At 43.7% G+C, this 16,674-nt stretch overlaps 1 protein-coding gene across 8 annotated transcripts in view; it reads right to left on the bottom strand.

Annotated features, from left to right (window-relative positions):
- The window catches only part of SULF1 (sulfatase 1), a 168,015-nt gene that overhangs the window by 42,669 nt on the left and 108,672 nt on the right, over positions 1 to 16,674 (bottom strand). For all 8 annotated transcript variants that reach the window (XM_079796252.1, XM_079796257.1, XM_079796258.1 and 5 more), the window contains 5 exons: positions 7,425 to 7,575; positions 6,167 to 6,342; positions 4,410 to 4,538; positions 4,082 to 4,138; positions 3,213 to 3,342 (listed from right to left, as the gene is read on the bottom strand). In XM_079796252.1, coding sequence (XP_079652378.1) covers positions 3,213 to 3,342; positions 4,082 to 4,138; positions 4,410 to 4,538; positions 6,167 to 6,342; positions 7,425 to 7,575 — 643 coding nt within the window. The remainder of the gene's footprint in view (positions 1 to 3,212; positions 3,343 to 4,081; positions 4,139 to 4,409; positions 4,539 to 6,166; positions 6,343 to 7,424; positions 7,576 to 16,674) is intronic.

Raw genomic sequence — 16,674 nt, 5'->3', positions numbered from 1 at the left:
GAGAGAGTGGATGTGTGTAGTATCTTTGTACATAGATGTGCTAGGGGTGTAATTGCAGCTGAGAGGGTGGTGGGCATTCACACTCGGCCTCATATTAATTCAGGAACACAGAAGTAACACACACACACACACACATACACACACACACACACACACACACACACACACACACACGCTGTCTTATCTAATCCCTGCTGATTGTTCTGTTCACATAGTGGAGAAGGGATGCCAGAAGGGATGCCAAATGTCTGGGATTCCAGCCCATTTCCATTCCCTGTTGGCTTCCTAGGAATGAAGACAACAGGTAAGATGGCCTGGCACGATACCACCACCCGACATTCGCACACTGCTTTACGGTTCTCCCAGCCTGTGCATATATGATATCACTTTATCCTCGTAAGATTGAGATTGATTTTCTTCATTTTAGAGATAGAAATCCTGAGACTCAGAGAAATTAAGCGTCTGGTCCAAGAACGCACCACTAAAAAGTAGTGGATGCCAATATTCTAACCCAGTGGTCGGCAAACTGTGGCTCTTTGACCCCTTGAGTTTTTAGCAAAGGTCAGCTTAGGAGTACCCTAATTAAGTTAATAACAGTGTACCTACCTACATAGTTTAAGTTTAAAAAATTTGGCTCTCAAAAGAAATTTCAATCGTTGTACTGTTGATATTTGGCTCTGTTGACTAATGAGTTTGCCGACCACTGTAATCTAACCCAAACCTGTGACTTCAATTCATCTTTTAAAAATGTACTTGACTTCATGCATCCACATTGGTCCTGCCACACAATCCTTAGGAGACCAGGCCTTGAGGGGTGGTAAATGGAATGGCCTGATTGTGCTGATTTTTCCTCTGTACCCCATGGAGGGTCAATGTCAAGAGAAGAGATTCCAAGCTAGTTAGTTCTAGCCAACTGTCGCCTTGATCTTGAACAATATAATCTCATTATTCTGAACCTTTCTCTCCCTTTTTTTAAAAGTCAGTGATATTGTAACTAAAAAGATAATCTTCAAAGTAGCCAGATAGAGCAAAAAGGCCAAGATATCATGATTCCATAGAACACAACTAAGCTATGTCAGGTTTGCCCTGCAGGTTCAATAGTCGCCTAGAGGAGGCTCAACTTTTTTGAAGTTCTCAGACTCTTAAAGAAATCACCTTCAGGGGCAAAGTCAAATTCCTTAGTCCATGACTTCGGGCTCTTTAAAAGAGATCACTGCTGAAGTCCTCATATATTCATGTGACAGAATCAAAATCCAAACTGCTTAACACAGAAATACAGCAGCAGAGGAAAATTCCAGGGAGCCAGATAATGAAACATTTCATGGGGGCAAAACAAGTGAAGAAAACTATGCAAAAGCAAAGTGAAGTTTTTAATATAGCAGTGAGCACATGTGTGAAGAGTTTGGGCCAAAGTAACATAATACATTTTATGCTCCATTTGCCCTTTAGAACATATATTCAAATTTCAGCACAAACTCTAGAGAGAGGTTTACAAAATTATGTACTGAAAGGTAGGCAGTGCAAAATGGTAATAATGCCGGTCGCTTAGAGGCCTGACAAGATCACCCATTTGCATGAGAGAGATTTCACACCAAACATTTCCAGCTTCCGAACAGAAGTAAATTAGCCTCTTGCGGCTGGTGCATGGAAATCATGCTAGAGCTACAAAACAATTCTGAGGTTTCAGTCACGATAATACTTAGAGCTTCCATAAGAAGGATTAGAAGAGCTCAAATTAAAATATAATGAATAGGTCTAAGCTTCTCCACTAAACACTTGAAAATTAAGACTTACTAGAAGACCGGGAAGGCCTGGCGTTATCCCTTCCTTCAACAGCACTCCACCTCACCCTGTTCTGTTTCAAAGGGATCCCTGTGTTCAAAAGGCATGAGGGAATGCAGAGAGTGGGAGGGTCAAGTTGTTTATTGTGAATGTCTCTTCAAGAAACTGGATACCATCTAAAAAGAGTGCAACGAACGAGGCCATTTTAATAATAACTGGGATCTTCATTGCATGCGTCCGATACCTTGAACTGGTGTTGGCTAATTGTGTGGATAGCTAGAGGTCAGGTAAGTTTTTTAATAAGGGGCTTAGAAGATTTGAACTTCTCTTCGCTTACTGGATGTAACTTACCCTGGAAGGCAGCAAGTGGCCTGAGTTTTTGAATCAGAAAACTCATTTGGATTCCACCTCTGCCACTCACCAGCTGCCCTTTGGTAAAATGGCAATGACAATGCCTACCTCACTTGGCAGATGTGAGGATTAAATTGAGCTAATGCACAGAAAATCCCGTGGACAGAGCCTCACATCAAAACATGCTCAATAAATGTTAGTTATTTTTCTCTCTCCTACGATTTTGGTCTAAGATGCAATGACTTTGGTCTAAGTAGGCAGAAAATCAGTTGCTCTCATTGCGACATAGCTTTAAAATCTTTGAGCTAGTAGAGATTTCAATCACAAGTGCTTAAAATAGTTTGTGTTCATATATTTTCACTTTCCTTAAAAACGGGTCTGTGTTAATTCATCACCCGGTATTTCTTTAGTTCTTATTGATAACAGTTGGTGTTATAGGTAGCCCTGAAATCTATACTAATATTTTTATTACTGAAGATTCATTCTAATGAAATATTTGAGGTTGGAAATTTTGTGAGCAGAGGTAGAAACAATAAACAAACAGAATATGGTTTCCCTCGTCACTCCCCAACCTTGGTCATAGAGTCTGACCTCCTCTCTGAATTAGATGATGTCTGACTTTAGTAGGAGGACTTCATCTTGTCTCTTGGGGCTTAGCATCTGCCCCTGAACTTGACTAAGTGGCTTTTCAACACTCTCTTGATGACCAGTTAAGAAGAGTCCCAGGGAAGGTGCCTTATCCTCAGATGGAATGAGTCTCTGATCTTTCTAATGGGGCTTCCATCTCGTGTATCTGGTAACCTGAATGGGTTTTGGCTAAGTGGGTGGATATCTAGAACTCTCTCTGAGAGCACCATCTCCTTTAACTGGAGGAAGCCCAAGCAGTGATGAGGAGGCCCAGCTTGGATGAGGTAGACAATTCTCAGTCAGGGGAGAGTTGTAACTGTGAGCAACCCATGACTGTTATGAAAAATTGATTTATATGTAAATGCGCATTATATGTTAAAAGTATTTTAACAGAAATAGAGAATTATGCGTGGTGGTGCATATGCCTGTGGTGAAGAAAGCTGTGTACTCACCTGTCCCGGTTGTTCACAAGCTGTCTGGTACCTGGCCTGCTGGCACAGTTCTTTGACCCTCTCGTATTTGGGCAAGTGATTTGACTGCTGGATATTCTTGTTGGATTCTTCTTTCTTACGCAGAAATTTCCTTTGACAGAAATGGAAAAGCTGCTTAAGTAAGAAGTGATTTGCACTACCTTACCTACCACCTGCCTGTTCTCCTTTTCTTCCCTGTCACATGACTCCACATTCCTCAAACAGCAAGAAATAGATGATAAGGCTCTGACCACAGGTGTTCAACATTTGATGAGTCCCTCGCGATGAGCTGGGTACTATGAAGATGAGAGGTCAGGGTAGGAGGAATCATTTCTCCTCAAAGCTTTGGACCTATATTTTAGCTTCACAGACTCAAAATTCTTTTTGTTGAAAAGCAATTATAGAAATGCCTTCTCTCAATGTGTATATGGAGAAAAACAAAGCCATTGAGCGTTATAAATCAAAAGGGGAAATCCAGCAGCAACTATGGAAATAACCACAATCTCCAATGTTTATATATTTAAGACTAAGAACGGCACATCAGGAAAAGAAGTAGAAAGGTGCCAGATAGAACTTGGGAAGGAAGTTCTGGTCCGATTAGGAACTAAGGCTGAGAAAACAACAGTAAAATCTACAGCCATGTAACGGTTAATGAGAATTTATTCTTTGTAGTTCTGATGCAACAATCATTACTCTTCTGGCCAGCGAAGAATGACTAGCAAACCATTCTATTTTGTTACTAGACTTATGAAATCTGTATGCTTAAACCCCAAATAAGGGGGGAAAGTACCCAGCAGGGAGCGCTTCCCACTAGGACTGGTTCCCAGAAGAACCGAGCAACCAATAATTACCCTCTTTCCACGAGGAATGTATCGCGCCAAATTTTGGCCTTTTTGTTTGTTCGAAACCTGCAAGCAAAATAATAATATTTACAGTTGGCAGCTGGACGTCTTTCCAAACGGGGCTGTGCTAACAGTTTGTTTAAAGGAACACCTCTCACTTCCCACAGACCATGACTGCGCCTCCATCACACGCTACATACAAACACCCGGGGGATTCTCAGCGCGGCGTCCTCCACGTGGGGAGAGAAAGCTATTTGGCTTCTACCTCCGTCAGCTGCTGGCTGGCTCTGGGAGCCAGTGTGCTTGGGGCTGGCTGTGGGAAAGAAAATGGACACACCTGTTACCTGGCTTTTCCAGGTCCAGAAGTTTGAGGACAGACTTGCCGTCCACGTCGGGAGGTGGGTCGAGTCCAGCGATGTCCAGGATCGTAGGGGCCAGGTCAATGTTTAGGACGATCTGTGGGACTCTGCAATGGCACAGATGGTTATGCCCAGAGCCCGCCGCAGTGGAGGGTGACACGTGGGGCTGCTTTCTCCACACCAGGGCTCACTGGCCTCCAGTGCCTCTCCCCTCCACCTGATCTCCGAGGGAGGGGAGCTGCATTTGGCCACAGCCGTGTGGCCAGCAGTGACGGCATGGAGCAAGATTAATTGACTGTCTCAGGGGTCACTGGAGAGATGCCCAGATCCCTGAGCTCTGGCCACACTGTCACACAAATCGAGGCCCGATAATGGTTTTTGTAAGGCTGTATACTTTCTTTTAAAACCCGATAGCCTGGCCCAGCCAGCATGGCTCAGAGGTTGAGGGTAGACCTATGAACCAGGAGGTTACAGTTCGATTCCCGGTCAGGGCATGTGTCTGGGTTGTGGGCTTCATCCCCAGCAGGAGGCAGCCAATCAATGATTCTGTCTCATCATTGATGTTTCTATCTCTCTCTCCCTCTCCCTTCCTCTCTGAAATTAATTAAAAAAAATATATATATATATTTAAAACCTGATAGACTATAACTTCTCTGTTAAACCAGGGCTTTAAAATCGACTTCTATATTGCAGGGAATGCAATATACAGATCATGTATTATTGAAATCTACACTTGAAATGTGTATAATCCTATTAACCAATGGCACCCCAATAAAGTAATAAAAAATAAATTTAAAAAATCAAGTTCTAAGGAAAGATACAAGGTTTTTACAGATGAATCCAATCCACATCACCTAGACTTTCAAACATAAAGCCTTCTAATTCTAGATTCAACAATTTCTAATGGTCTGAAGAGACATAATAATATTTTCCCTAGAAACCCCTCTTTCTGCCATCACCTTCTCCCGGGAGAATCAGATATCTGGGTCTGGGCCCCGGTGCTGCTACTTCCGGGGCCCGGGACTCTGAGAGGGAGGCGCTGTTGCTGTGTGTGGGTTTCTTCGTTAAATCAGGGGTCTAGGCTCGATGCTCTTTAAGGGACCTTGCAGCTTTTGAATTCTACTTGCATTCTTTTCTTCCACTTCCCATACTTGTTTCATGCACACGTTCTCATTTTATACAAAACATTCTATTGTGATTGGCAGGGCACATGAACCCCTATTATGATGAGAAAAGAGAGATGCAGTGGCTTGTCTAAGGTGACAGGAATGGGACTCCAGTCCTTTAGGCTTCTTTTTTTTTTTTAAATCATGCTTTAAAATATTTAATTTTAAAAAGTTCTTTAGTAATAATTTAAAAAACAAACAAAAACCTAAGGAGATGGATGACCCGCGTTAAAAGAGTGTATCTCTGATTCAAACAAAGTAAGGATGATGTTCCTAATGGTGGTCGTATCATGTATCTGTGTACACAGGCCCACGTGACATGGATTCTGGTCAATTTCAGAGAATTAATCATCGGCCCAGTTATTTTTCCTCTTTAAATTGTATACTTTAGTTAAATTAACATGTGGCGAGGCAAGGGAGGTGTAGGATTTCATCTTCTAAATTACCAACCTACATGCAATCTTTTTTGTTTTGGATGAAAGGAAACCAGACACTGAAATTAGTAATCGAATTATCTCAGACGTACATGAGCTACGACAGCTGAACGTTTCAAGCAGAGGAATACGTACATTGATCCGGGTTCTACACTTGGCCCACGAATAAAGAAAGGCACTCGGATATCAAAGTCGTATGGCATGGACTTCCCCTTGACCAGTCCGAACTGCCCAATGTGGTACCCGTGGTCGGCGGTGTAAATGATGTACGTGTTCTCCAGCTCCCCCGTTTCCACCAGCATGTTATACAGCTGCAACACAGCCCAGCGACAAGTCAGAAGCAGTTGTGATGGCCTAAGACGGCAACAGCATGGCAATGATTCCCCCAAATCTTTTCCCCGTTATTTTTAAAAGGCTAAATGTTGCTTTAGTAGGACTGACAAATGCAAATAAATGTTAACTACATTTTCTTGCTGCTTACAATCTTGGAGGAAAAAAGTCCAATAATACAGTTGAAAAAAGTAACATTTTTTAATCTGGCTCATGCTTCTTAAATGTTTTTGTTCACCTGTTTGCAAGGAAAAAACCCCACAAAACACTCACAAAGCAACCTCCACCACCAAACATATAGGCTTTACTTTGAAAAATTCATTGTTAAAGCAAATTTTAATATCATCAGTCTTACAGCTATTTATCAAGGGTTAAAAACAGGTTGTTTCTGAGCCTGATCCAGGTAGATTTAGCCCAGGGGTCCTCAAACTTTTTAAACAGGGGGCCAGTTTACCGTTGGAGGGCCAGACTATAGTTTAAAAAAAACTATGAACAAATTCCTATGCACACTGCACGTATCTTATTTTGAAGTAAAAAAACAAAACGGCAAAAACACCTGCATGTGGCCTGCGGGCTGTAGTTTGAGGACGTCTGATTTAGCCTGTAGGCAGGTCTTGCTTGGCTTACGTTGTTTTAAAATTAATAAAATTTTTTTGAATTTCTGGATCCACACTCTGCATGGCAAACATTAGCTGGAGCTGAGTAGTTGCTCCTTGCTTTAGATGGAGCTTAATTTCAAGATGATCACAATCCTCACCATTCCCTATTGTCTTCTACTGGACCTGCTTTAGTTATTTACATTATTCGCTTAATTCCCGAAAGTATTTGTGAGTGTTGCCCTGAATTTGTAATGATTGGATTTTTATTTCCTCTTCGCTATTGGCTCCATAAGAACCAAGTCTAGAGAGGTAATAGAAGGGAGCAGAAGATAAGGGAGGGCTGACAAGTTTTCTCTTTCACTTCTCCTGGAAAAAAACCCAACCAAACAAAAATAACAAAACAGGTGGGACAAGAATGGGAAGTTGGACAAAAACGTGTAAGTGAGGCGAGTTCATGTGCTTACCCTTTCCACAGAGTCGTCCACTGACATCAAAGTCTGAAGCCTTTTGCGATGGAGGACGTTTGTAAACTCCATGTGGATGGGCAGCATGGGTCCCGTGTACTGCATAATCCAGTGTTTGTCCATATTTGGTGCATAGTTATAACTGGGAGTTCTGAAAATACCCAGAAAGGAGTCTTACTATAGGTTTTTTAGCCCCTTAGAGAAATATCTCAAGTTAAAGATTGTGAAATTATCATTTAGGAAAGATAACCGAGACTCTGCTACATGATTTCCCTCTCCCATGTGTCTTCCCTCTGGAGTTTAGGAAGATCTGAAGAATTCACCACCCCAAATAGCACACATCCTCTGAAAGTATATGGATGCAACTTTATAAAAGCAAGACGGGCAGCTAAAAATCTAATTAGTGCAAGTTCATTTGGGTTCACTGTGGAAACACATCGAGATGATTATGGTAACATTACAAATCTACAGATAAAACTCGGTAATGTAGAAGGGAATGTAATGTTCCCATGGTGATGTTAACTCGTAAAATTTTATTGCTAATTAGGCTATTAAATATGGTCACAAATATGTGGAATGATGAATCATAATTTCAACACATTTTTTTTCCTATTGAATTTACTAGGGTGTTTTGTAGATTATTAATTATATGGGGTGGGCAAAAGTAGACTTACAGTTGTTTGTCTGGAAATAATACAATAATTAATAAATAATAATACAAGAATAAGCTCTGTTTCACATACACACAACTGTTAACCTACTTTTACCCACCCTTGTATATCTAGCCCCTACGAGTTTTTCTCATTCCTAACCTTGTATATATAGCTACCCTGAACATAATTGGATTTACTGGAATTATAACCAAGCCTATTCTGCAATATACATGCTTACCAATAAAACTGTTACTTTATAGACAAATCAATAGCGATGCAAGGCATAATTTTTGTTAACTACAGGGCAGGTCAGTGCAAGCCTATATTTAATCTATAACAGAGATCCCAGTGGTATCCCATACTAGTACTTTCCACTGAAAACCCACAAAAGAAGTCACCTTTTCTTTGAAGTTTTATCCAACTCCTTCAACCAGGAGACGCTCACCTCATCTTCCCAAAGGACACATCTATGCTACAGCAATCCTCACACTATTATTTGTGTATATTTGACCTCTCCATCACACTCTAATGTACTTGAACCTTCTCCTTAGATTTTATTAAGCATGTAGAAGCAGTAATATTAAAACTTGGTATGCATCCGGTATTGTGCTGTTTTATGTACCTTAGCTCCTTTAATTAGGTTTATCATTCCCATTTTACAGCTGAGAAAACTGAGGCTTAGCAAAATGAAATAATTTCTTCAGATTAACGAAGTTAGCAGCTGAAGAACTAGCATTCAATTCCAAAGCCCACTTCCTCTAACAAAATGAAAGAAAAGTGAAGCGAGGGCCACTTCCTACCTCCAAGATTGCTTTTCAGACGCCCCACAACTTTACACATAGTCAGTCTCAAGAACAAGCAACAGCCTATGTTGACTGAAAAATTTGGTTACCACCTCTGTCTGTTCTGGGAGTATCCTATCAGTGAAAGACTGTGGGTCATAATGACTGAAGGTGTCGCCGTGGCATTATTTATATTATACAAGCCCAGAGAAACCACCATCACTGTGAGCCCATGGTTATGCCCTGGGGCATTTCCATGCACACCGAGCTCTACAAATGCCACCTGTTATTGTACATTTTCTTCTGCCAGGGGATTTGCAGAAGATCTGTTTTGGCACCCAACAACTCCAAAGCCAGTACAACACGGAGCACAGAAGACACTGTACAGCTTATGCTCATCTCCCTTTTTTTTTTAAAAAAATATTTTTATTGATTTCAGAGAGGAAAGGAGAGGGAGAGATAGAAACACCAATGATGAGAAAGAATCATTGATCAGCTGCCTCCTGCACGCCCCCTACTGGGGATCAAGCCTGCAACCTGGGCATATGCCCTCGAAAGGAATTGAACCTGGGACCCTTCAGTCTGTAGACCGATGCCTACCCATTGAGCCAAACCAGCTTGGGCTCATCTATCTCCCTTTTAAAGAGACACATTTGTAGAGTGCAAGAAGCTGGTGTGGCTCAATTTGCTCACCTGTAAATGGGGATAATAGCACCTCTCTTAAAAAGCTTTTTTGAGGAACAACTTGATCTGTCTGCCTGTATCTACAAATCTACTCCCTATCTCTATCTATCTATCTAATCTATCTATCTAATCTGTCTATCTATCTAATCTATCTATCTATCTATCTATCTATCTATCTATCTATCTCTATCACTTAAAGTGCCTAGAACAGAGGAAGCACATGAGTTTCCTACATGAGCCAATAAACAAATACATTTTATATAAGTAAGTGGGTGGAAAAAAATCCCGTAGCATAACCAACAAACAAACAAACAACCAAAACAAGCACTTCAGGTGTCACCTGCTATTCTTTTTAAGAGAAACTTTCGATATAAACTTTCTTCTCTTTTACCAAGTAAATGACTCATGATCCAAATGGTCCCGTTTTTTGGCCTGAAAGGCTACCTAGTATCTGAAAGGGAACCACTGGCCCAATCGGACTCCTATCTCAGGAGCCTGCCCAGTAGGAAAGGACACCCGCTTGGAGTTTCTTATTCTTCACGCAGCATGTCGAGTGACAAACAGGATTAGATTAAGTGGCTGAGGAGGGGAGAGGGGGCTTCTAAATCCCATTGGAAAGGGATTTTCACCCGTGGGGGTAGGTTGAGGTCAGAGACACGTAGCAAGCTGGCTGTGAAAGGCCCCTCACCGTTTACTGATATGCACCCTGAGAAAGAACACGGCTCTGAGAGATTACACGGGGTTTCCTCATAATACCTAAACATCCTCCTCTGCCTGCCTTTGATGTTGGTCCGCCTTAATTTTAAAATAAATCTAGTTGACTCTTTAAAAACCGCAAAACCTCAACACAAATAAAAATTACAATAGGGAACTGCATCGCGGGCTCACAGCGGGCAAATTATATCTTCCCCCGGTTACCTTGATGTGCTTGGCAAGGCTCCACCTCACTCGGAGGAGCAGCAAATTACAAGCCTCAAATTGGACGCCCGGATTTACAGAATGACATATGTTAAACCTGGCTTAAATTAAAAGGGAGAGTTCAGGTCAGTTGTCAAAGCTGTACTCCCTGCCTTTTTAATTTTTTTTGCTTAATTTCTGGATGTGGGAGATGACCCCCAGCTCTGGGGCTGAAATCCCAGGTGGGATCTCAGCAGGGGGCAGGGAGGGGGGGTGTGCATTTGCCTTTTAAAAGAAGACAGCCTGCCACTGCTTCCCACAACACAGCAGCTGTTCAGGGACCTGCAGGTGGAAGGTCAGGGGTCACTGAAATTGACAATGTTGTTGAAAAGTGATCTTTTGCCAAAGGCCTGTGGTTGCCTCCTGCTGGGGTCTGCCAAATTCCTGGAAGATGCAGCCTTCTGTCCCCCCTGATAATTAAGGACTGCTTCCCTAGCTAAGCACTGACTTACAATTATCCAAACCCGCTGGAGCGGTCAGCTGGAACACAAGCCAGTGAAAGAAGCAGGGAATTGTTTTAAGGAAAAGTGGAAAACCGCATATTCGATTGTTCCGGAATGTTTTGCAATCAGACCCGAATTCTCATCCCTGCTCAGTTACTTATTAGTGTGTGATCGTGGGCAACGTTTTTTTCTCCAAGCCTCTGTTTCCCTCACCTGCATAATGGGTAGAACAACTTCAAAGAGTTCTTGTGAGGGTTAAAGGGATTTCAGTGACCGAAGGAACAAATCCTGGGACCACATCAGAGCCACACTTACGGGTGCCTGGGAAAGAGCTCATTGTCTAGCTCAGTGGTCGGCAAACTCATTAGTCAACAGAGCCAAACAGCAACAGTACAACGATTGAAATTTCTTTTGAGAGCCGAAAACCGACTTCTGCGCATGGGCCACGAAGTTTCAATTGCACTGTACGTGCGCGCCCGCACGTGGTAGTTTGTGGAAGAGCCACACTCAAGGGGCCAAAGAGCCGCAGGTGGCTCGTGAGCCGCGGTTTGCCGACCTCAGGTCTAGCTCATTTGATTGTTGTGGCAACCCTGAGGGGCAGGCAGGGCATCTTAGTCCCATTTTACAGACGGGAAAGTGAAGGGGACATAAGAACGTGCAGGGGCCGGTGCTCCTTCACAAAGGCCACAGGCCCCAAGAAGCACCTCGAAGTCCCAGACATCGAAAGGAGAACGGATGCCAACATTTCTTTCTGTGGGAAAGCAAGTCCTGAAACCCTTCCCCTTCATCCTGATTTAAAACATTAGCAGCGCCTGCTTCCCATTCAGATCCCTCCCACCAGACGCTGAGCATCTGCTTTTGTTGCAAAAACAGAAGAACGCCTGACCCCGCGCGGCACCCTGGATGCGTCAGCGAGAAGGTCGGGAACGCTGGCTACTTGCTTTAAAATGGAGAGGACAAAGAACCAACTTGTCGTTTTTGAGTTTCTGTTGCTTTCCTAAAAAACCCCCCAAAAAACCCACAAAATTCCGTGTGAGTTATAGTCCCATGTGCCTGGGTTGGTGAGACTTTCTGTGGTCTCTTCAGGTGCGAGTTTTGCCCAGAACGGTGCGCTCCAGACCTTAGACTCTCCGGAAAATCCACCCAGAGCTCTCAATAGACGATTCCAGTACCTGACAGTGTTAACTTTCCCCGGGGAGTTTGCCTGCACCTTGTTTTTCTCTAGTCACTACTCGTTGGACATTATTGCTCAGCCCGTTAGAGCACAGATCCTGTAGCCCACCGCATCTGTCCGTTCAGCCTTCCACATCAATGCCAATTCTCTTTGGCCTTTGATTCTCTTTCCAGTATTGCTTATCGATGGAACAGGAAGAAGAATTCTGAAAATCAATACGGTCCCCTTCCTTTTCAATAGGTGGGTATTTTAGGAGAATAATTTTTCCGAGCAAAGAAATGCATGTGCTGTAGATTAAATCCACACTTGGGGAAATGCAAGGAACTTAGCAGTTCATTCTTACCACTGGTGGCCTTTGTTGTCACCAGTGAAAATAAAGATGTTTCTGGTGTGTTACAGTTGGACATGTGTTTTCTTCATTTGTTATTTAGTCTCCACCAACAACAAAATCCCCCAGTGGTCTAAGTCTTAAAGGGTATTGGTAGCGGGACCGTCATTCCCTGAGAAATAAAATAGGTCTCAGTTCCCAGAATAAGCCAGTTACACATATTGAAGACACACACACTCAAGGCATTAAATTGGAAACTCTATACTTAATCTCCCAAGCCACACGGTCTCAGCTTTCACTAAAATTGAACTTACTTAATTGACTTTGCGGAGATATTCCCCACAAGAGTTCAAATGTCTTTACTTAGGCAAAATTGAACACAGGCAGAACAATACCAAATGATCTTGATTATAGCTACGTTGCCAAACTAATTTAAAGAGTTTTCTAACAACGTTGCCAATGCCAATTAGAATTTTGCCGATGCACACACAGGAACCGCTTCTAATATTAATTGTGACTTCGATGGGTACTGAGCAAGCCTGGTGGGAACATCACCTGGGTCCAAGAGAATTGAGTCTTGGCTCCACCTTTGACCCTATCTACTTATGTGACCTGGGCAAAGCCATTTTGGGGTCTTTTTATTAAAAAAAAAAAAATTTTAAGTCTTCGTTTTTTTTAATCTAAAAATTTATGGAATTATGCTATTTTTAGGTGTCCTTTTTAAATTCATAAAACCGATTATTTAACTATTTTTATATTATTTTTAAAAAAACGTTTTAATGTCAGCTACTCGGAGGGGTTAACACATTTATTTATTTGCTAACCAATGCACACCGGGCACTGGAAGGTATAGATGAGACACTTGGTTCTGTTTTCAGGACGGAGCTGCCTTGCATCACTCCATTTACATGGTATTTGGTGTAAATGCTGCCCCCTGGAGGTGTGCACTTGGACTTCAGGGAACGGGATGAGCAGAAAAGATGGAGGGAACAAGGTGGGCAACTAGTTCGGCCCAAATCAGAAATTTTTATAGAGAATTCAAAATTCTCTCATCTTCGAAAGAATTTCCTTTTACGTATTTGTGGAAGAAATAAAGTTAAGAATGTGCAACTTCTTTTTAAGGCAAGACATTTTTTTTCCAACTTTACATCATAAAGGTGTTTCAAAAACTTTGGAGGCTTACACAGGGATAGTTTCCCATTTAACACACTGTGTTCAGCCGCAAGCTCCACTTTCAGAACGATTCTCGCACATTAGTGGACATGGGCTGTTCTGCGAGATGGTAGATTTCGCTTGAACCTGTGCGTTCACACACACAGCCACACGTTCCCAGGATGGGGAGAAAGAATGTGGAACTGAAACACACACAACAATGCTTTAAGCTGATAGGCACATCGATGGCAGGAAGGTGGTAAGGGAGCTGGGAAAGTGGAGTCTCCCTGTCAGGAGCATATCCTGACATCACTGAGGCCAGGGGCCAGAAGCTATGTCAAAGCCAGAGTGAGGTACAGCCCTCCTCGGAGGACACTGGCCAGGTAACTTACTGAAAAGTACAACAGGGTCTCAGCCACAGTGCGGGGCTTTGCGATGGGGGTGGCTCTGTGTGCTGATATGACGGCGGCACCCTCAGATGTCTCGGAGGCAGGAGCGGCTGGGCTGCTGTCTGCTTAAACAGTCCCTCTGTCCCTCTGGCCGGGCCTCCGCTCTCAGTCTTAGTTGGGGGGCATAACAACCTCTAGCCTCCGTTTGCAAAGCCAACAAGCCAGTGTTGGCCTGGCGTCACCCTTTGTTGGGACCGGCAAGCACCGTGCAAACATGATACACTGGCTCGGGGCTGAGCGGGTCAGAGAGCCATAACCCAAAGCCGGCTGAAAGGCGCCTCAATAATGCCTGACCACCAAGGAAGGCGACCTGAAGGCAAGCGTCCGCATTACGTGGGTCCCACCGTGGGGGTCAGTCTGCAGCTTCTTGCTCCGTTGTCCCTGGGCCTGCCAAAGCTTCCGGCAGCGGCCGTCACTGCTGCCGTCCCCTCGCTCCACTGTGTTGCTAATGTGCTAGGGACACCGGCCATTCAGGCGCTCCGTGCACCCCAAATGGCAGCTTGTCCTCCATTTGTCTCGCTCCCTTTGTCTGCGGACGGAACTGTGAACCGTGCCGTCACTCACAGTAACAAGCCATGCACACTGACTCTCCAGCCCCTTCCCCCAGCGGCAGCCCGGAGGGCTTTGCAACCAAGACGCCAGCAACCCAAGGCCCTAAGGCCTGTGGGGACGAGGGACACCAAACCCCACAGGTTAGCAGCAGGTACAAGCTCAGTCACTCAACCAACCTCATGAATTTTCATTTTCTGCGGCTAAGGCTGTGCTCCAAGCAGGCGCTTGCCCATAGCGCCAGTTTGGCACCTGGAAGAGAGAACACAGCCCATCTCGGTGCTTAGCCTGTGTTCTCAGAATGGCCAGGTGCGGGAGGCGCACCCCAATGTGAGTCTTAGTGTGTCGAGAGATTTGCCACGTCACAATGGGCAAGTATCAATCTGTCATTTCTCTAGCTGCTTCCCCTAAACATTAAGTTGAACCAAATAAGATTGCACTTTTCGTAGGTCAAAGATAAGACAAGAAAGAGCGGTGTTTATCTGCATGCATACAAGTCCTTTGGTTGTATGCATGGATATAAGCATAACCAATGAACACAGACACTAGGAGGGTGGGGCATGTGCTGTGGGGTGCGAGTGACTGGGGAGAGGTCAATGGGGGAAAAAGGAGACTATGTAATACTTTAATCAATAAAGAATAAAAAGAAAAAGAGCCAAAACCGGTTTGGCTCAGTGGATAGAGCTTCAGCCTGCGGACTGAGGGGTCCCGGGTTCGATTCCGGTCAAGGGCATGTACCTTGGTTGTGGGCACATCCCCAGTGGGGGGTGTGCAGGAGGCAGCTGATCGATGTTTCTCTCTCAACGATGTTTCTGACTATCTCTCTCCCTTCCTCTCTGTAAAAAATTAATAAAATATATTGTTAAAAAAAAGAAAAAGAAAAAGAAAGAGCAGTTTTATATGGTTCATCTTAATAGAAAGAATCGACAAGAATCAACATCAATGAAGTGACTTCTATGTCCCAGACCCTATCTGGGGACTTTAGCTATGCTGCTTCTCTTGATTTTCATGCATGACATCATGTCAAGGTGCTAATATTATCCCCATTTTGCAGATGAGACCATGGAACTCCTGAGAGGTTAAAGAAATTGCCCCTGCCCTGGCTGGTGTGGCTCAGTTGGTTGAGTGACATCCGTGCACTAAAGGGTTGCCAGTTTGATTCCTGGTCAGGGAACATGCCTGGGTTTCGGGCTCGATACCTAGTGCGGGGGGCGGGGGGGGTGAGCGGGCATTAGGAGGCAGCTAATGGATGATGGATGTTACACTCTCACATTGATGTTTCTCTCTCTCCATCACTCTGCCTTCCTCTCTCTCAAAAAATCAAAAAAATTTTTTAAAAAAGAAATTGCTCCCAGACTTAGTGAGGACAGCTGAGATGGGAACCCACTCTTGCGTGCCTTTAAGATCTGAACACTCTTCCCTCAGCCATGTGTAGATTTCACTTTATGAACTCACTAATCAGGCTTACAGGTGGTTCATTTAAAGAATAACTGACACTATTTCCATGTAAAAATGACCGAGTCAGATATTATGCTACTACCCTAAGTAACCCCCAGTGACTGTCTGCTTACAGTTATGTACAAATTCACTCGTCCTCAACATTCTGCTCATTCCCTTTCCAGCTTTATCTCCCCCCACCTTGCTTTCCTTGAATCCCATTCTCCACTTCCTAAGTCACCTCTGAGATCACCTCACTTATGTGGTGACCACTTTTTTGAGCCCCATTCTCTTTCTGAAATCATCAACCCACTCTGTAGAACTGGCTGCAGGAATTTTATACATCCTTTGAGGCCCACTTTGAATGCCTCCTGGCCCATGCTTTGAGGCCCCCAAAAGATGTGAACACATCCTCCTCCAAATTTCCATAGTCCCCTCTGAGGTCTTATCACTTCTGGTCCCACTGGTGATGTGGCTAACTAGACAGCTGCCCAGAACAGGGATCTGGGGCAAACTTATTCTGTAAAGGACCAGATAGTAAGTACTATTTTAGGCACTCCAGGCTACCCAGTACCTGCCACAACTACTCAGCTCTGCTGTTGTATTGTGAAAGCAGCCATAGACAGAACCTAAATAAATGGA

This window comes from Cnephaeus nilssonii (genome assembly GCF_951640355.1).
Source record: "Cnephaeus nilssonii genome assembly, chromosome: 18".
In the NCBI taxonomy this organism is placed as follows: Eukaryota; Metazoa; Chordata; class Mammalia; order Chiroptera; family Vespertilionidae; genus Cnephaeus; species Cnephaeus nilssonii.
Note: the sequence above shows the minus strand (reverse complement) of the source record. Positions and strands in the feature narration are given on the sequence as shown.